We start from the raw sequence: 21,933 nt of genomic DNA on the forward strand, positions 1-21,933 counted from the left end.
AATTTTTGAGTGTTATTTCTGTGCACCTGTAACAGCAATTACTAGCCCACACCCTTGAGTAAGCCTTAGACTGCTCTGCAACACTACCCTCTGAGAGTCAAGTGCTACAATAGGGTGTTTTTTGTTCCCAGTGAATGATAGATGTGACATGTTATTTGTGCAGGCCTCACATATACTGCCTTGTTTTCCAACAATAACCCACTTTCAAAAAAAGTAGATAATACAATTAAAAAAATGGCAGAATTGGATCTGTATGCAGTGGAAGTGTAGGCATTGGAAACTGAGTGAACCGCACTTGAAACTGTGTGTCCTTCATCACAGTTCATGAATTGTTAAAAAGAATGTTTAATGGTAAACGTAACAATTAAACAATATAATCTATGCCGGTATATGTCCAAAAGCAATATGTGAGATCATTTTATTCAAGAGAAGAAACCAGTCAAAGTTGGATGTTGACGATGAATCAAAGTTTACAAACATTTTGCCTCCTGCTCATAATCACCAAAAACAAAATGTAACTCTAAAGTGTAGCACACACTTTGAGGTGCTTGTAGTACCCATCTGCTCCTGCCCTTCAAAGCTGTTCCTGGCTGTGATGCATTTTGCATTCCACTAAAGAGGTAGTCAGAAAACTTTGCACTTAGTTGGGGCAGGTGGGATTAATGGTGACATTAATGTAATCTCGTGGGATCACAAACTATGTTCCATGTGAAGGGGCTACAAACAGGAAACAAACTCTTCTGGTCTACTGTGTGTTGAGCATCTGGAGTAGGGGATACAAACCCCCTTGTACTGAAAGTACATGTATATGCATATGTAGACACGCTGAAGCAAGTTTCCATTGTACAGACTTAAGTACCTTGCCACCTTGGGAATGACTCCTTCAATAAAAACACTAAACCTTTAACGTATGTTTCTCCCCGAATAGTGGTGCAGTCTATATATACTACCTTGCGGACCTAGGATTCATTTTTTTTTAAATCTCACTATTTATTTGTTATCTTCCTAAATCTCATTACCACCAGATAACTGTCCACTTTTCTTAGGAGAAGATCTTTCCAGCCTTCAAGACATGTTTGCTTGCCATAGTTTGACACCTACAGTGTTGTCCGCATCTGATATTTATGCTTCAGTCATCATACATTTCTGTTGCAAAAAGTGCCACTGTGAGGAGGCTGCCTCCATAGCCGGGATACCCTTCCCATCATCCCTTGTACAGAAATACAACGACACGCGAAGGCTGGGAGGGAATGAGTTAATCCTTTCCCCTACCTCTTGTGTGCAGGGAGGAGCCCCGCCCGGACCATGCAGGAACCAATGGCATCCGCGAGAGGCGGGAACTGACGAGTACGAAAAGAGCCCGGAAGAACAGCGAGGGGGTGTGGAATCGGAGGAGCAGAGAGAACAGCCACGCCGAGAACAGCCATGCTGAGAGGAAGAGAGGAGCGTAGAGGAACCCTCGACCATCGACGCAGGAGAAGAGGAACCGAGGCCAGCCGTCGACTCGGAGGACTCACCCGAAGCCGAAGAAGCCGAGACCTGGTCCGAAGAGTGGTGGACGCCCCCAGGAGGACGCTGATAAGCCGCCGCAGCTCCGGAGAGTTGCGGCCAACACGGTATGTGACACGGGAAGGGGGAGGGATAAGCGGGGTCCAGCTAGTGTACTACCGGGTGTTGCCATTGCAAGGAATTCTCAAATTAAAGCGGTTGCCCTAACACGCCCCTGCATTCTGGTATCCCTTCACAACCCGGCCCGTTATACTAAACACGGTGGTACATTAGCTGAGCTTCGCTGCAATTATCCCCTGTCTACTCCCCGAGAGAGTATACGTGCCGACAAACCTTCTTACTTTGTGTTATCCCTATCCAGGGGTTCTCGTGGATCCCCCCCTTCGTTACCCCACCCGGGTTACTGGTATGCCAGAGAAACCTGATTCCCATATCCCTGTTCCACGCCTTTAAGAACCGCCACACCTGCATCTTTATGTCGTGCCTCACAACGGGTGTTTCTTAGTTTGTTTTTGTCACTGGTGAAGGGTTCGTAACGGAAAAGCCTGAACCACGAATCTTACCGCCTTCTCTCCTTCTTTCTTTCCGAGGCAACCTGGGGAGGACATCCGACCACGTCAGGAACCCATCACCCACCGGAAGACCGTGAGGACGATTCCCGGATAGAGAAGGCCATCATATCATCCTAAACCTGTTTTGTGGAACTATTAATTTCCTTTAAAAATAAAACTCAACACCATTGCTCATCGAATTCGGCCTCCTCGCTTTTCCTTTCGACCCTCCCTCTCACACGTGGTGTCAGAAGTGGGATCAGAAGGGATGGAGGCCGCAATCAAGAAAATGGCTGAAGGTCAGGAAAAACTAGGGTGCATTATGGAGAGATTCCTAGCCGTGACCGAAGAAGATCGGGAGAAGCACCATAAAACCATGGTAGAGCAAAGCCAATCACAGGAAGCCATATTCAACAGACTTGCGGATACGATGGGGCAACAAAGAAACCAGACCACTCTGCCCTCAGTGGTCCTCCAGAAGTATGTAAATGGGGAGGACCCGGACTTCTTCTTTTCCAATTTCGAGAGAATGGCTCGAACAGCTGGGTGGGCCGCAGACAAATGGGGTCAGTACTTAGGACCGCTGTTGACCGGGGATCTGCAGGCCGCCTACCAGGCCGCTAACCCTTTAGGTCTTACACCATACGACGATGTAAAGAAAGCGATGCTAGAAAGGTTGGGGATAGACGACGAGACGTACCGACTACGCCTCAGACAAGTTAAAGAAGGCCCCCAGGAGACCCCCAGGGCCCTCTCTTTCCGGATCCGGGATCTAGCCGACCGGTGGTTGAAACCCCTAACTGCTACTAAGGAGGACATCATGGAGAAATTATATCTCGAACAGTTTTTAACCTCCTTACACCCCCCGTACAGAAATGGGTGCGACAGCACACGGGACTGACTTTTGACAGAGCAGTGGATATCGCTGGCGCATATAATTGCGCACAAGAGTTACAAAGAGGAAAGGACGAACAATCCTGGAAACGTCCTAGCGGAGGACCCGCCAAGACAGTGAGGCCACAGGGTCCACGGAGGTCGGATACGGTCACCCTATTACCTGGTCCCCTGCCTAACCCCCTTCGGTCCTCTCCTTCCCCTGGGCCCCAGTGTTTTTCGTGTGGAGGTTTCGGTCATATAGCCCGGGTGTGCCCCCAAAAAGAAGAACCCATGGAAATCGGGCTCACCCGTTCCTACTATTGTAATCCCGGGGGAAAGAAACCTCCCTATCATCACACCGTAAGGGTCAATGGGGAAGAAAGACAAGCCCTGATGGACACAGGATGTTTACAGAGTGTCATCCAGCCTTCCGCAGTCCCGGGAGGGGTTACACAAACCAATGGGACAGTAAACATACAGTGTGTACACGGGGACAACAGGAGGTATCCTACTACCACTGTACGAATCCAACACAGTCCCGCTCACGCTCCAATACCAGTAAAAGTCGGGTTAATACCTCGGCTACCCGAACCTTTAGTGCTGGGTTCTGACTACCCCTATCTCTCTGCGGTTGTTCCAGAAAATCGCACCGACCAGAATGCCTGGTATCTAACAGCCCCTTTTTCCAAGGAGCCCCATCTCACTCCACCCCAGGAGAGACCACAAAAAAGTAGAAAACAGAAGAAAAGAGAGAAAAGGGACTGGAACCGAGTAGCGCTCACACAGAATGCCAGAGAAACCTGATTCCCATATCCCTGTTCCACGCCTTTAAGAACCGCCACACCTGCATCTTTATGTCGTGCCTCACAACGGGTGTTTCTTAGTTTGTTTTTGTCACTGGTGAAGGGTTCGTAACGGAAAAGCCTGAACCACGAATCTTACCGCCTTCTCTCCTTCTTTCTTTCCGAGGCAACCTGGGGAGGACATCCGACCACGTCAGGAACCCATCACCCACCGGAAGACCGTGAGGACGATTCCCGGATAGAGAAGGCCATCATATCATCCTAAACCTGTTTTGTGGAACTATTAATTTCCTTTAAAAATAAAACTCAACACCATTGCTCATCGAATTCGGCCTCCTCGCTTTTCCTTTCGACCCTCCCTCTCACACGTGGTGTCAGAAGTGGGATCAGAAGGGATGGAGGCCGCAATCAAGAAAATGGCTGAAGGTCAGGAAAAACTAGGGTGCATTATGGAGAGATTCCTAGCCGTGACCGAAGAAGATCGGGAGAAGCACCATAAAACCATGGTAGAGCAAAGCCAATCACAGGAAGCCATATTCAACAGACTTGCGGATACGATGGGGCAACAAAGAAACCAGACCACTCTGCCCTCAGTGGTCCTCCAGAAGTATGTAAATGGGGAGGACCCGGACTTCTTCTTTTCCAATTTCGAGAGAATGGCTCGAACAGCTGGGTGGGCCGCAGACAAATGGGGTCAGTACTTAGGACCGCTGTTGACCGGGGATCTGCAGGCCGCCTACCAGGCCGCTAACCCTTTAGGTCTTACACCATACGACGATGTAAAGAAAGCGATGCTAGAAAGGTTGGGGATAGACGACGAGACGTACCGACTACGCCTCAGACAAGTTAAAGAAGGCCCCCAGGAGACCCCCAGGGCCCTCTCTTTCCGGATCCGGGATCTAGCCGACCGGTGGTTGAAACCCCTAACTGCTACTAAGGAGGACATCATGGAGAAATTATATCTCGAACAGTTTTTAACCTCCTTACACCCCCCGTACAGAAATGGGTGCGACAGCACACGGGACTGACTTTTGACAGAGCAGTGGATATCGCTGGAGCATATAATTGCGCACAAGAGTTACAAAGAGGAAAGGACGAACAATCCTGGAAACGTCCTAGCGGAGGACCCGCCAAGACAGTGAGGCCACTGGGTCCACGGAGGTCGGATACGGTCACCCTATTACCTGGTCCCCTGCCTAACCCCCTTCGGTCCTCTCCTTCCCCTGGGCCCCAGTGTTTTTCGTGTGGAGGTTTCGGTCATATAGCCCGGGTGTGCCCCCAAAAAGAAGAACCCATGGAAATCGGGCTCACCCGTTCCTACTATAGTAATCCCGGGGGAAAGAAACCTCCCTATCATCACACCGTAAGGGTCAATGGGGAAGAAAGACAAGCCCTGATGGACACAGGATGTTTACAGAGTGTCATCCAGCCTTCCGCAGTCCCGGGAGGGGTTACACAAACCAATGGGACAGTAAACATACAGTGTGTACACGGGGACAACAGGAGGTATCCTACTACCACTGTACGAATCCAACACAGTCCCGCTCACGCTCCAATACCAGTAAAAGTCGGGTTAATACCTCGGCTACCCGAACCTTTAGTGCTGGGTTCTGACTACCCCTATCTCTCTGCGGTTGTTCCAGAAAATCGCACCGACCAGAATGCCTGGTATCTAACAGCCCCTTTTTCCAAGGAGCCCCATCTCACTCCACCCCAGGAGAGACCACAAAAAAGTAGAAAACAGAAGAAAAGAGAGAAAAGGGACTGGAACCGAGTAGCGCTCACACAGAATAAGGAGGAGGCCATGTGGCAGTACGATCGAGGGTTCTTTGCCGCACAACGAGAGGACGACACGCTAAGGGAAGCCTGGAACAAGGCCACAGAAGAGGAAGATCCAAATCAAGTAGGTCCCCAATTCCTGGTACAGAAGGGGTTGCTATATAGAAAGGGGGGAAGCAACCAACCCCTACAACTATTAGTCCCACGCGCCTATAGAGAGAAAGTGATGTTTCTTGCCCACAGCCATCTCCTAGGGGGACACTTTGGGGAGGAAAAAACAGAAAAGGAGATACTAAAACAGTTATTTTGGCCGGGTATATACCAACAAATCCGTCGATACTGTAGGGAGTGTGCCATCTGCCAAAAAAACAACAGACATACCTTCTCTAGAGTCCCCTTGCGTCCCCTACCTGTCATTAGTGAACCCTTTGCTCGGGTAGGGATGGACATAATAGGCCCTTGCTCCCCTCTCGAAGCGGCTGTAGATTCGTGTTGGTATTGGTAGATTGTGCCACTCGGTATCCTGAGGCAGTGGCGTTGCGTCACCCAAACGCCCTGCATATAGCTAAAGCCATGGTTAACATCTTTTCCCGAGTAGGCTTTCCACGAGAGATAATAACGGACCAGGGGACACCTTTTGTCTCCAAGCTCCTGAAACAGGTCTGTAACCAGTTAAACATCAAGCAAATCCGAACATCAGCCTATCATACACAAACCGACGGGTTAGTGGAAAGATATAATGCTACCCTTAAAACCACGCTAAAAAAGCTGCTTGAGCTGGAAACCCGTCGTTGGGAAGACATGTTGCCTCTTGCCCTTTTTGCTATCCGATGCAAGTCCCAGAAAAGCACCGGGTACTCCCCATTCGAGCTATTATATGGCCGACCCCCACACACCCTACTAGACATGGCAAGGGAGGAATGGGAAGAAATCCCTGAGGGTACTAAACCCCCACATGAATACGTCTTACAATTGAAGACGCATCTCCACGAAATACGTAATATCTGTAAAACCCACTTGGAACAAGCCCAAGAAGCCCAGAAACATTACTATGATAAGGGTACCAAAAATAGATCTCTGAAGGTGGGTGATTTTGCTTTACTTATGATGCCTTCCTCAGACCACAAGCTCCTAGGCCAATGGCAAGGTCCATTTCAAGTCTTAGAGGCCGTCACTCCTGTAACCTATCGCCTAGAAATGGACCCCACAAAACCCACCAACACCCAAATCTTTCACATAAATTTATTAAAAAAATTTGAAAAGGGCCGGTACCCCACTTGGTAGCCATAGCCCAGGACCCCCCCCTTTTTCCGGGAGCGTAGACCCTGACTTGACCGAGAGACAGAAAGAGAACCTGTATGATAGGCTACAGCCTTTTCAGGAGGTCTTCTCTACCCTCCCAGGACATACTGCAGTAACCGAACATGCTATTAACACTCAACCCGGGAGGAGGGTGAAATTACGTCCCTACCGTATACCCGAAGCCCGCAGGCTGGCGGTAGAGAAGGAAGTACAACAGATGCTCCAGATGGGAGTGATCGAACCGTCTACTAGTGAGTGGAATTCTCCAATTGTTTTAGTGCCAAAACCCGACGGATCTATTCGATTCTGTATCGATTTCCGCGAGGTTAATAAAATTTCACAGTTTGACTCATACCCATTACCCCAGGTTGATGAAATGATCGAGAAACTTGGTAACGCAAAGTATATTAGCACCTTGGACTTAAGTAAAGGATACTGGCAGGTCCCACTACGAAGACAGGACAGGGAAAAGACCGCATTTTCAACCCCGGGGGGACTGTATCACTTTACTGTTTTACCCTTCGGGTTACATGGGGCCCCGGCCACTTTTCAAAGATTAATGAACACCGTATTGAAGCCCTGTGCGGACTCCGCCGCCGCCTACATTGACGATATCGTCATTTTTAGCGACACTTGGGAACAACATCTGGACCATCTGGTAGCTGTAGTAAAGACCCTGAAAACCAGTGGGTTAACTATCAACCCTGCTAAAAGCAAGTTAGCAGCTAGGTCGGTTAAATACCTAGGGTATCTCCTCGGGGAAGGACTCATCAAACCCCAAAACGAGAAAGTAACCGCTATAGCCAGTATACCCTTTCCCCAAACCAAAAAAGAACTACGAGCATTTCTCCGTATCCTAGGGTATTATAGGAGGTTCATCCCAGATTTCTCCCAAACAGCTGCCCCCTTGACTGACCTCCTGCAAAAGACCATCAACACCGAGAAAGCACTACGATCTCCCTTAATCCAACAACTAGCGGCCTTTCAGACCTTGAAAACAGCCATCACATCAAAATCGGTACTGCTGAGTCCTGATTATACTAAACCATTTATATTACAGACAGATGCGTCGGATCAAGGACTAGGTGCTGTCCTATCACAAACCGACACTCAGAATCAGGAAAGACCAGTACTATACCTCAGCAGAAAACTGTTTCCTAGGGAAACCAAATATGCGGTCATCGAGAAGGAAGCATTAGCCATAAAATGGGCCATAGAAACCCTACGTTACTATCTGGACGGAAGAGAATTCACTCTTTATATGGACCATGCACCCCTACAATGGCTCTCTCGCAACAAAGGGCATAATGACAGAATCATGAGATGGTTTTTGGCCTTACAACCCTACCGGTTTACTACGCTTCACAGGAAAGGGAAAGAACATTCTAATGCGGACTATCTCTCTAGATATCCCATTGACTCTTTTCTTGCCAGCAAGAAAGTTAGGGAAGGGGGATGTGAGGAGGCGGCCTCCATAGCCGGGATACCCTTCCCATCATCCCTTGTACAGAAATACAACGACACGCGAAGGCTGGGAGGGAATGAGTTAATCCTTTCCCCTACCTCTTGTGTGCAGGGAGGAGCCCCGCCCGGACCGTGCAGGAACCAATGGCATCCGCGAGAGGCGGGAACTGACGAGTACGAAAAGAACCCGGAAGAACAGCGAGGGGGTGTGGAATCGGAGGAGCAGAGAGAACAGCCACGCCGAGAACAGCCACACCGAGAGGAAGAGAGGAGCGTAGAGGAACCCTCGACCATCAACGCAGGAGAAGAGGAACCGAGGCCAGCCGTCGACTCGGAGGACTCACCCGAAGCCGAAGAAGCCGAGACCTGGTCCGAAGAGTGGTGGACGCCCCCAGGAGGACGCTGATAAGCCGCCGCAGCTCCGGAGAGTTGCAGCCAACGCGGTATGTGACACGGGAAGGGGGAGGGATAAGCGGGGTCCAGCTAGTGGACTACCGGGTGTTGCCATTGCAAGGAATTCTCAAATTAAAGCGGTTGCCCGAACACGCCCCTGCATTCTGGTATCCCTTCACAACCCGGCCCGTTATACTAAACACGGTGGTACATTAGCTGAGCTTCGCTGCAATTATCCCCTGTCTACTCCCCGAGAGAGTATACGTGCTGACAAACCTTCTTACTTTGTGTGTGTTATCCCTATCCAGGGGTTCTCGTGGATCCCCCCCTTCGTTACCCCGCCCGGGTTACTGGTATGCCAGAGAAACCTGATTCCCATATCCCTGTTCCACGCCTTTAAGAACCGCCAAACCTGCATCTTTATGTCGTGCCTCACAACGGGTGTTTCTTAGTTTGTTTTTGTCACTGGTGAAGGGTTCGTAACGGAAAAGCCTGAACCACGAATCTTACCGCCTTCTCTCCTTCTTTCTTTCCGAGGCAACCTGGGGAGGACATCCGACCACGTCAGGAACCCATCACCCGCCGGAAGACCGTGAGGACGATTCCCAGATAGAGAAGGCCATCATATCATCCTAAACCTGTTTTGTGGAACTATTAATTTCCATTAAAAATAAAACTCAACACCATTGCTCATCGAATTCGGCCTCCTCGCTTTTCCTTTCGACCCTCCCTCTCACAGCCACCTTCAACCCTGCTGTGCCCACACTAGTAGAAAATGAATGTGACTTGGATTATCCCAAATTTGACAGTCGATGTTCATCTTTTAAAGTAAAATAGCAGATGAATGCCGGCCTTTGTTATCCATTGCTTCAAACTGCCTTAACAGATACACACAATGGACCAACACGCTATTGTGAAATTAAACTCTGAGAGGGTTAAAAGTACATGACCTTGTCTTTTACATGCGGCTCAAATGGTTACCATATTTTGAAGGTATAAAGTCAGTTTAAACCCCTAAATGTGAATCGATATTTTTGATAGTTCTAAAAAAGTATATATTTTAAAGACATTATAAATACAGCTTTTCTATAGTGACTCAAAATACACATCCCTTATTTATTTTATTTTTGAATTAGCTAAATTCTAGGTCACATTGCAATATTAAGAATAGTTGTATAGACAATTTCATACCTCTTCCACATAATGGGTGGAATATTCTGTGGTTGCTGCAGCTGACGTTTGATCTGTAGTGGCTGAGACAGTGACAGAAACCTGAGGGCTTTCAGTGTGGGTTTGGTTTTCTTCTCCTGTGAGATTTTGCTTGAACATCTCAGTGGTCCTCTCCCATCGGCTCGTGGTACTGTCCGTCACAACATCCGGCGAAGCTGACGTTTTGATGGTAGTGGTGCTCCCAGAGCTTTGAGAGCTTTGCACTGACATAGTGCCTCCTCTGAGATCTGTGAAAACACAGAGCACATGCTAAGGTTCAGCATTATTAAGAAAGTTCAACTCTTGTTTTGACGCACCATTTGCCTTCACAAGTTCTTAATATGTGCCATCATCCAATGGCTGTCGTCAATCATCTGCAATGTTTTTAAAGTGTTATGGATTTGAGTAACTGAAGTGACTTATTTACCGTTATAAGCAAGGGGAAGGAAAAATTAGGTGTGTGAGACAATGGCTCACAAGGGCTTTTGTTATGGGTGTGTGTTTCTGAGGTGTCTGTGGTGTGTGTCGAAGTTTGCATTTGTGAGATGGATTGCTACGTTATGTGTGAAGTGTTTGGTTATGCAATGCTGATTTGGGGCCTAATTGATGGTTTGATCACTATTGTGCTGATGTATGTTTCCTATTTGGGAGTCTTGTTTTATAAAGAATTTGTTTTATTAATGATTGGCTGGGTTATTGGATTTGTCGAAATCCAAGATCTCAACATATTGTGGTTCACTTGTCTGCATAAGGTAGTGTGCTGTGTGAGGCATTGCACACAAACAGATAGGGGTTTGAGAAATAATTAGCTTTCCTTTCCAGGGTTGTGTGTTCAATTCAGGTTGATGTGCTTTGCTCCTAAGTGCACAGGAGTAGGTACATTAACTAGGGTTGAATACTGCTGGACAGGAATGTACATAGCGTGTATTGTGATTTAGGACAGTACAGTGAAGGGTACTGTTCTTGTTGCTCATGGTTATTAATTGTAAGATGTGTCTTACCTTAACTTGCTGATTTTCTTCCTAGTTAGGTGAGCAGACAAGGTTTATTTTGGGTAAAATTGAGTGAGAAAGGGTTTGCAATTGTTTTCCTCATTCATGAAGAGGTCGAACTGTAATTGGTTAGTCATCCAGTGAGCTATGCTGGGATTGGTGAGATGTCACCACAAAGCTGTGCTGTCATTGGTTAGGTGCTGACAGAGCCATGCTTTGATAGGTTGACCTTTGACAGAGAAGCGCTGGGATTGGTTGTTGTTTGCTGTTTGTTTTACATGATTTTTAGATTGGTTTGAGTCAAAATATTGGGTGCTATGTTGTGAAAGCCTAAAATGTATTTTGTACTTTCTGCTGAGGGGCAGATATTACCTGCCAAGGGAACACTTGATTACAAAATGATGACAAACATTGGTATCTATACATGTACCGGATTTTTGAATGGCATGACTATACCTCTTATGTTAAAACTTACAATTACCTTTAGAAGGTACCTATAACATTAGAAAGCTAGATTTCCTGAGATGCACAATGAATGAAAGAAAGCTATTACCTAGACCAACAAAGTTTGAGGCATTAAACAAATTGAATCGAATGGCCACAGAGAAGGAAAGAAAGAAAATGATAAAGCAAGTAAAAGGCTCATGTAAGCAGTGGTTAGCAAACAAATGGGATCGACAAGTGAGGATACAATGGAAGGTGTAAGAGTTTCCCCTGCAATAATTAAAGAAACAGATGATAGAAACATAGTCATGACATAGATGAGGAGGATAATTTTCTTAATGATCTTTTGAAATCCAGATCTCCTCCATATACTGACAGGGCACAGGGAACTGTTGCTGGTCAAGTCCAGATATGGGTGCAGCAGGAGATAGTACAGCAGTAAAAATACAGAGCCCATCTACAGCTGTAGGTGTAAGAATATTAGCGAGTGCCTCACCTGAAATTGCATTGCCAGCATTGCTGAGTACTAGAAGAGATACCTAAGCTTTTCAAATCGATCCATCAGTTACTATAGCTGTCATTGTAGAGACTCCTAAAGAGAGAACTATTAATGTTGTTCTTTTAAAAATAATAATTTGGAGAAATGCTAGAAGGGAAAATTGATCTAAGTAGGCTATTGTCATACAATATTCATCAAAGTTGATGAAATGAGGTTGAATAAATAAGCAGCCAGATGTCTGAATAAAGATACATTAGAAAAATTTGCAGATGAATGTGAGGTTGACATCAGTAAAATGCAGAATGTGAGAAAGTAATACTAAATGGATTTGAGTCATGATGAATTAAAGGAATTGGATTTATCACTTTAAAGGCCACATTAAAGATTTAGTTGAAAAAAACAAGTGAATCAAGTGACTTGAAGAAATACAGAGAGAAATGGAAAAAAGGGACAGCGAGTAAAAAGAAAGCTTAAGCATCAGAGAGCAAGGCGAGGCGCTCAGCTAGTGATTCAGTAGTAGGAGGGGGAACAATTTCCAAATTTCCATTAAGAGAAGCACATCGGGGAAACTTAGTGTATGGGCCACAGAAAAGAGCTGATCTTTATGCTTTCACTATGAATTTTCCAAAATTATGAGAGTAGTATGAAAGGTAGTACAAGAAGGTTCATAGGTTGACAATGATTTCACAAATGCTATGGACTGATTTGAATTTATTATTTGAGATTCTAATCCTTAGTGACTTGTGGTCTGAATGCAAGGTTTCTGTTGCTTGGCCAACTGAAGGACCAATTAGGTTTGCTCTACATAATGCTCCCTCTGAGGAGGTGGCTAACAAATATAGGCAGGTGATTAAACATTTGAAAAAGAAGGTGCCTGAAAAGAATATTAATTGAGCAAAATATTAAAGAACCTCACAGGAACCTAACAAGTCAGTGTATGCTGATTATGAGAGACTCATGCAGATTTTTAAGAAGCACAGCAAAGTTGATGATCCCAAGAAAAATAGTGTCAGTGGTTTCATTTCTGTTTTTCTTATGGGTTTGCATCCAGACCTTAGTAATCACATACAGCAAAGTGAAATGTGCTGGCAGACAAAAAGTATAGCTGATATTTTGAAGCTGGACAATTATAGCAGTGATTGGTTTGATGTGAAGCTAACAGGAATCAAGGAGAAATTGATGGTTGCTCAGACAAAACAATTTGAGAGGAGTCCTCAAAACCAATCTGTAAATGCTGGAGTGAATGGAATGACTCAAATGCAAGGTGTGAGAATGGGAAATAGATCAATGCAAATGCAAGGTGATGGAAAAGGGATGGTGAACAATTCTGGAAGGAATGTAAATATTGAAATGCTAAAAAGTAACACTGCTTGTGGCATTCTCCTTTGCATTAACAAGAGCGTGTTGCCTGTCAGAAAACTTAAATCTCACAAACTATATAAGCAACCAGTATGGTTTTGGTGTGGTGCATGACTTTAGTCAACTGTGTGGTCACAGTGAGGCTTTATGACATCTTTTGTAACTCCCATAAAAAGCAGTCTCTATATACTTGATCTGTTGAAAGCAATACAGCAGCCAAATCAGATTGCTGTAATCAAGTGTACTGCCCATAAAGATGGGAAATATTTGGTTACTCTTCGAAATAATTATACTGAACAAGTGGCCATGTATTGTGCACTTGAGGATGAAACAGTGGTTCAAGAAACTGAGAACGATGAATCAAGATTAAATACTATGCAAGATGCAGAAAATGGCAATTCGTTCTTATTGATTTCAATTAAAATTTCTCTGGGTGAGTTGAGAGACCTTCAAGAGGAAGCTACAGAAGATAAAAAAAAAAGATGGAAAAAAATCTGGTTACATGAAAAATCTTCAGGGTTTGTATGTCACTCCTGAAAACAAACACATCCTTCCAGATGCAAAGCTATATCCCACTGCAAGGTATTTTGTATGTACAATCTTATTCAGGGTGAAATTTCATGCTCTGAACATTTAGGAAATATCAGGAAAACACGAATTGCCAAAATGTTGACAAAAAGTTTATATTTGAGGTGTTTGGTGTGCCAGAAAAATAATCAGAGAAAAAGAACATTGACTACGATGAGTCATATTGGCATATCAGACAGTACAATTGAAAGACTCTAAGAAGACTTTGTGGAGATGGTAATTTGCAATGGCTTGAAATATATCCTGGTCTTTGTCTGCTTCTTTTCTTAAAGGGTTGAGGCTTTTCCCACCCGGAAAACAGACAGCCTTACAGTTGCTAAACTTCTGTTGGCAGAGTTTATTCCACATATCGGCCTACCAACTTCTACTGAGACAGCTCATAGCTCACATCTCAAAAATAATACTTCAGACGTAATTGAACTAGGTTCAGAAAATAGTGAAAGTGAATCACCTGAAAGAGTACACCAAAAAAGAAAATAGTGAAAGTGTATGACCTGAAAGAGAACACCAAAAAAGAAAGTATGCCCAATAAATCGTTGATAATTCACCTTTGACAGTGAACTTGGAAGTGAATTAGAAGAGGAAGAAAAAACACTTTGAAAGCTATAAAAGACTTTAAAGTTCAAGTTAAAGTGATCCTTTCTAGTAAAAAAAATGAAGATAGAACATTTACTGACAACACAAATTGAAAAGAACTTTTGAGAAAGAAAATCATTTTGAAATGTATTTTTAAATATAGTTTTGAAAGAAATAATAATAAGAAACCTATTATTGTTTTAAAGAAATATGTTGTTTATTTTAAAGAAGTTTGAGCCCCGCAAATATTTTATTTCTAGGTTCAATACACAATGGAGTGCAGCAAATGCTGTGAAATTATTAGTTTAATAATCTTATTAAAAATACTAACAGAGTTGAATTAACTATAGTACATAATAAAGTGAAATATAACACACCAAAACACAAAGAAAAGTTAGTGGATTTCAGGATAACATTTATACTAAAATGATACAAGGTATTCTCACATTTTGAAGGTTAGGAGTTGTTTCATATGTACTTTCCTTCCCTCTTCTGCAGGTGAGGGTGCTACTCTTGTTTGTTAGCATATTTAACAAAAACAAATGTTGTCTACTTATTTATCAGATTTCAACATGTCACTAGAGTAAGTACCTATCATAGAGAATGAAGAATCTAAGAATATGGTAAATTTCAGAAAATGTAACTATTAAACATGGGCAAGTGTGTGGTTTAACTGAAGAAGAACATAAATGTGTTAAGGACTACAATATGAGCAAGATAGAGATTGAAAAGATGAAAAAGCAATAAGAGAATAAATCAAAGAAGAAAAATTATTTAGTGAGACAGACCTACATCCTAGATTGAGAATAGATCATGATATCTTCGGTACTATTATTCCTCCTATAGGTATGGCAATGAATGATGTGAAAATGAGACGTTTATCTGCATTGGTGAGTAAACATGCCTTAAGCATGGTGGAGTGTTAACTGAAATTAATTCAGAACTAATTGTTATTAGAGTTAATGATATGCAGAACCGCTTAGCATTATATATTATTCTTGCGAAAGAACGTGGGGTTTGCAAAGTACTAAAATTTAAGAGATGCTGCACTTTTATTCCTGATGACAGTCCTATTATTGTCTTATATCACAAACATGACTAACATCTCTTGTGAACTTCAATCCTTAGAGGCTTATGGGTAGCACTGGGTTCCTGGGTTAGTGATCTAGGGAAGTGTTTTAGCAAGGTTAGTGAACAGATCAATAATTTTGGTGGGTAATATTTACGTATTATACTAACATTTGTAACATTTATAATGATTTCTGCAACTATTCTGTTTCTCTTGCTTACATTTTCTGGGTGTCTAATTATAAATTGTGAGTATACAAATGAAAAAAACCTATTAAAAAGAAATGGCATGAAAATATAAGATGGAGATTACCAAGCATCATTTCTACAACTAGTTAAAAATGGTGGAGGAGAATTCCAGAAACTAAGCAGAAAATGGTGCAGACTAAATGTTGTAATAATTATTTAAGGAAGAGGGTCAAGACTGATTTGCATATGGCTGGGTCTGAACTGGGGTGGAGAAGAGAGATAAAGAACGATGATGAATTCAACCCAGATCTGTGACTGGGGGTGAGTGACTGAAAGGTTCAGTGTTCCGTCCATAATCTCCTCGTGTTTGCTTTGTTCTCCCTAAGTTGGAAGGGTATGCCCAGACGTGGGTACCTTGCTCACTTTGCCACTGGATTCAAACTAGCCTGGCTTATGAGGGGTGTTACCCCAAAACCAGTCCAGCGATGCTTGTTTCCGGTCCAGGCAAGACCTGGTTTGGCAGTTTGCGGTGGACTGTTCCCACAAAGAAGAGGGTCAAGAGTGATTGGCATATGGCTGGGTCTGAACTGGGGTGGTGAAGTGAGCTAAAGAATGATGATGGATTTAACCCAGATCTGTGACTAGGGATGAGTGTCTAAAAAACTTTAGTGCTCCGTCCATCATCTCCTTGTGTTTGCATGGATGTAAGATTGCAACAAGTGTCTTTGCCATTCATTTCTTCACTGGATTTATTCACTTAGAGAAAGTTTTATTGTTAGATGCTTCATATTTGTGCAAATGTCTCCAGATCACATTAGCATAGAGCGGGGGGAATAGTGTTCAAAGAATTGGGATGGTGCTTACGTGTTAAGATACTGATATGTATTATTCTTGTGTTCTGATTTTCTAAAGAAATAATACTTTTGCTTAAACCACAATAAGTTTGCAGTATTACAAATTTCCTATGCAAGAATTATGTGTAAGAACCCTATGATTTTGTGGGGGGGGCAGAATTCTTTTCTGTTCTACTATTTGGGACTTAGAATAATGTCTAATTTTGCTGGTTTTGCATACATTTGCATGTGGGAGCCACCATGGCATTGACTCTATACTGTGTATTATGTGTTTTTGTAATAAAACCCTTTAACTTTCCATTGATCTACAACTCAGTTATTAAGTGGACCCAGTTATTTAATGAGCTGTTTTGACTGGGCAAATTTTATGTTTGGGGAGGTGCCTTAATGTTGGGGCACATTGCCTCATGAAACTGATGTTTAACACCATCTCCGATCCAGTACTTGTGGGCGAACCCAATGAGATAAGCTTTACTGCATCCAAAGTTTGGGGTATAATTTTGCTCCCACAAATTTAATTTCTCTTTGTAATTATTAGGTTTTCTGCACCTGCAGATGGAGGTGGACAATGAGGTTGAAGAAAAAGAAGGTAAAATAAATATAAAATACAGTTTTTAATTTCTAGTGGGAGGTGAAACAGAGAAGGAGATTAACAGTCGGGCCCATTAATAAGACTCTGACTGTTGATTATATCGATCAAGTAGGTGAATTATAACACCAAGTATGATAAATGTGGTAAGAGTGTTATTGATTTATGAATTGTGTTTCTCTGGGTGCAGTTTTTCCTAGTGAATTTGATGTATGTATGTCTATATATCCGTTTATGTATCAAAGTACTGAGTTTTTGGCAGCGATAAACAGTTGCCTAATTTTGAATACTGTTGTATAAGAAAATGCACAGATTGCACAAGTATTTCATGATTCTTGTATAAATAAAATAAAAAATTTGTTTGACATGAAAATAGAAGTTTTCATTCTCATACCCTGGTTTGACCTTTGATTAAAAAGCGACAAAGTTTGGGGGATATTGGGGAATTTGTACAGGCTGATTTTTCCCTTTTACGCGACTTAATAAGCTATATATGAGGGGTACCTCATCTACATAGTTCAACTGATTCCAGGTAAGACCACCTTTGCCTGTGATAGTCAACATTTTTAGAGAAGAGTTAGCCTCAATGTTAGATGTTTAGTGATGTGGTGAGAAAGAGATGTTCTAGAGTGGTTGCTACAACAAATAGACACTTACATGACAAATGGGTAATATAATGATTATCTTGATGTACAGCCTCTTCACTAGTATGAGCTACAGGGAGACATGCTGCTGAGCCCTAAACATCCTGCAGGTGGCATTACAAATCATTATTTAACACCCTCAAGGAGCAGTGTACACAACGTTTTCATCTCCAAGATATTACACACAGATTGGTAGATTGGTTAAAATGTCCGACAATAAGGCCACTCATATTTTTGCAGCTTCCTAAACATTTTTAAATGTGGAAACTCAGCTAAAACACCATAGCTTTAAGATGTTTCCTAGCACCATGGCTACTTCAGGTGTACCATGTCAGTAGGATAGTCATGATCATTTTATACATTGAGAAATACTTCCTAAATATGTTCCATTCTTTTGACTGAGCTCAAACTGTTAATAAATGGCATAAAGTTGGATCCTTGTGATAAATTAATATCTGGAATTGTTGTTCAGTTCTATGCAGATGAGGCAATCACTTCAGTCTGGCAACTATACTGTGCACCCACAAAAACCTCTGACTCTGCCACTCACAAAAACCTCTGCCTTTTGCTCCACTTGCATGTTATTCAATATTATGTAGTGCATGTTGGGCATGTGTTTAAAACCATGGCATCTACATTGACTCTGGGCACAATAAGTTGCTTTCTGTATGTTAGGACCATTATAGCATCTGAAACATTTTCTGGGACATTATTCTCCATATCCCGGTCCAGCCTCAAAAGACTGTCATCACCTTTTACAGTGTCGGAAAATTGTATGCCATGATGAGACAGTTTAGCTCTACATTTAGATGCAGTGACATTTCTGTACATCTCTTCCCCTCACAAGCATGCTGTACATATAAGGGATAAAGTACTCCCTGCCGTACATTATAATGATATTGCAAGCCACAGAGAAGGTCCATAACCATATTGAAAAACAAGGTTGAATGCAGAGTTCCTTTATGAGGTTATGGAACTCCGAGGTGACTTTCAATCTTCTAATCATGTATGGCAGTGGCCACTTTATCCCATGTAATACATGTTCACACCATCACCTTTTCTACAAACTGATTAAAATCTTGGTGTGTAGCTCCTTCATATTGTTGTACCTGACACTTTTTGAAGGGTTAAACCAAAATCTTTTGCCTTCCTCCTGTATTGTTCTTACTTCGTTTTTGCTGGTTTTAGGACTCTGGGCACTTTACCACTGCTGACAGTGCAAAAGTGGATATGATGTGTCTAAATTGAGTTCGTTATTGGTATTATCCAAGATTGCCATATTTGATTTACTAGCAAATCCCTAGTAGAGTGCACCAGGTGTGCCCAGGGCCAGGTAAATCGAATGATACTAATAGGCCTGCAGCACTGATTGTGCCACCTAGATGAGTAGCCCTGCAAACATGTCTCAGACCTGCCATTGCAGTGTCTGTGAGTGCAGTTTTAAACTGCCATGTCGACCTGGCAAGTTCACCCACTTGCCAGGCTGAAGTCTTTCCTTTTACTACATGCAAGTCACCCCTAAATTGGGACCAAGGCAGCCCTATGGGCAGGCTGCAGTGTTTTCAAAACTTAGGGCATGTTCTGGTGTGTTTTACATGTCTGAATGGTGAAATACTTCTAATTTCGTTTTTCCCTATTGCAAGGACTATCTCTCCCATATGGTAACATGGGGATTGTCTTGAAATATCTTTTAAGTGTAATTTCTCATTGGGAGCAGACAGAGATTTGGAGTTTTGTGTCTGTGAAATCACAATTTAAAAATACATCTTTTAGTAAATTTGGTTTTTAAATTGCGTGAAAATGCCACTTTTAGAAAGTGGACTTGTTCTTGCTCATCCATTCTGTGGCTCTCTCTGCCTGTGTGTAGAATACATGTCTTGGTTGGCTGACAGTTGGGCTCTTGTGCATTCACTCCAGACAGTCAGACAAAGACAGCTGAGGTGTGCCTTACATATCCTGATGGGCCATCACCAGGCTGAGGGGCCTTCCTGAGCTAGTGTTGTTGGAGGAGTTGTCACTGACACCTGAATAAGGCTGTGCCTGCCCTCACACAGAGCTGTCTCCACCTCCCCCTGTTGTGTGCGTTGAGCCAGGTCAGGGAATGGCGGGGTCTTTTGCACTACAAAGACTTTCCTTTGAAGTTTGCCTACTTCAAAGGCAGAAAGAGTTATCAGTATTGGACCCCTGACACACCAAAATAAAAATACTTCTGGACTGAGGACATTTTACCAGGAAGAAGTATTGGATGATGTAGGAGGGACTGCCATTCTGCCTGTTGCTTTGTTGTGCTGGCCTGCTGCCTGCTGTTTCTGTCCTGGGAGTGAAAGGACTGGACTTTGCTTTCTACATCCTGTTTATAAGGTTCTCCAAGGGCTTGTGTGTGCTTGCCTCCTGTTAAGGATTCTCAGGACCTTCAAAGACTTCACCTACCAATGCCTGGGCTCTTCTGATGAGAGTCCTGACCTGCCAAGTGGTGCCAAATCCAGTTCCTAAGCCCTTGGACTTACAATATGGTGATCCTAAGGAGAAAATCCACTCATTGACTCCCAGCGCCTGTTTTATTGATGCATCACTGCAAGAAATTAACTCATCATAGCTTCCTACCCCAAAGCGTGGTTCCCGATCAGCACATTGATCACAGCTTTGATCTTAGGCCTCAGTTTACCATTTCAGCATGTTAGAAAAATCACTGCAGCGTGAGTCTTGAGCACCGTGTCACCAACATCTGTGACACCCGCTCTGACTCCGACGCACCACCTGCTTTTGAATCAACACAGCGCTTGCTTTGCAGCTGGAAAATCGATGCAGCATGCCTGGATTTTTTACGGATCATCCCTTGATGTTGATACTTCATCGATGCTGCACTACAGTAAGGAACCGAGGCTATGTGTCTGGAAATCGACGCATCATCTCTCTCTTTCTAGTAAGGAACCAATGCATCACCTCCCCTGCCTAGCAGTATGGAACCGACACAAGCCTCGCCTGGCAGTAAGGAACTGATGCATTACCTCCCCAGAGAAGTAGGGAACCCACGCATTGCTTAGCTTTTCCGATGCCTCACCTCCCCTGCTCCTTGCACTGTCTTTGCATCCAAGTACTTTTTGCTGAAACCAATGCATCTATTGATTTCTATGGACTGAACTTGCTAACCTTTTAAAATTATATTTTGACTTATGGGTGTTGGATTTTTGTTGTTTTAGTTTTGTTTTATTCAGATAAATATTGGCTATTTTGCTAAACTGGTGCGGACTCCCTTTGCACTGTTGTACAAATGCTTTACACATTGTATCTGAGATAAGTGTGACTGCTCATGGCAAGCTACCAAGGCGGCGAACAGGGGTTATCTTAGCTGTGTCACTCCCTTACCCTGCCTAGAGTGAGGGTTCCTACTTGAGCAGGGTGCAAACCACTGCCAACTAGAGACCCCATTTCAAACACATATGAAATAGTGAGCATGTTTGCAAACATGAAGAATAAAAATAGGCACTCTAGTGCAGCATTAAGCACAACAAAAACCTGTTAGAAAGTTGCTCCAAAAAGATTAATTTTCTTTGCTCTAAACTGCTGCTCTGTGAACTGACCAGCCTTTCACCTCGACTGCCGGCAGCAGGCATTGTGATGTCAGAACTCGACTACAGTAACTTATCACAGATAAATTCTGTGCAACTGGGTGCATTACAAGTCACTGATTATAAGGCATCCCTGTTTATATTAATTAATGGTTTGGCAGTGCTAGTAACACCAACCTCTCTATTTATGTCATGTTTTATATCTTTAATAAAAAGTTTACAAACACCTGGAAAGGCAGCTCAAGGTCGATTAGCCTTCAAAAGTAAAACATTATAAATGAATTTTGAAGATATTAAAATACGGAAATGATAACAAATGCCAAATAGCTTCCAATACAGAACGTACACCAGGGGGCACAGTTAGAACGTGTAACATGTTTCCGAGATGGCTTAACCTCGCCAAATTGTTTTAAAATCTTGTCAAAATGGGTAGACTATGACAGGGCTGATGTTCACAGCTGGAGAGGAAAATGCAACTGTTTCAGTAACTTTTTCAATGTATTGAACATAAGAAAGCAAATGTGTTTTTCTGCCAACATTGTAGTGCAATCGAGAGTCGTGAGCTAGGAAAAAAAACATAGCTGATTTTTTCTCTGACAGCCTGTATTGTCAGATCAAAATACATCATCAGCTCATTAGAAAATTCTTGAGAGGTGCTATATATAAGTATTTTGTG

The 21,933-nt window shown here is 43.2% G+C and overlaps 1 protein-coding gene across 2 annotated transcripts in view; it reads right to left on the reverse strand.

The window, feature by feature from the left end:
- PTPRB (protein tyrosine phosphatase receptor type B) overlaps nucleotides 1–21,933 on the reverse strand; it is a 461,363-nt gene that overhangs the window by 344,102 nt on the left and 95,328 nt on the right. For both annotated transcript variants that reach the window (XR_014981270.1, XM_085652523.1), the window contains exon 3: nucleotides 9,869–10,134. Coding sequence is in view for 1 of the 2 variants with exons in the window: in XM_085652523.1 (XP_085508649.1) it covers nucleotides 9,869–10,134 (266 nt within the window). In the remaining variant the exon portion in view is untranslated. The remainder of the gene's footprint in view (nucleotides 1–9,868; nucleotides 10,135–21,933) is intronic.

Source organism: Triturus cristatus, chromosome 4_1, assembly GCF_964204655.1.
Source record: "Triturus cristatus chromosome 4_1, aTriCri1.1, whole genome shotgun sequence".
Lineage (NCBI taxonomy): Eukaryota > Metazoa > Chordata > Amphibia > Caudata > Salamandridae > Triturus > Triturus cristatus.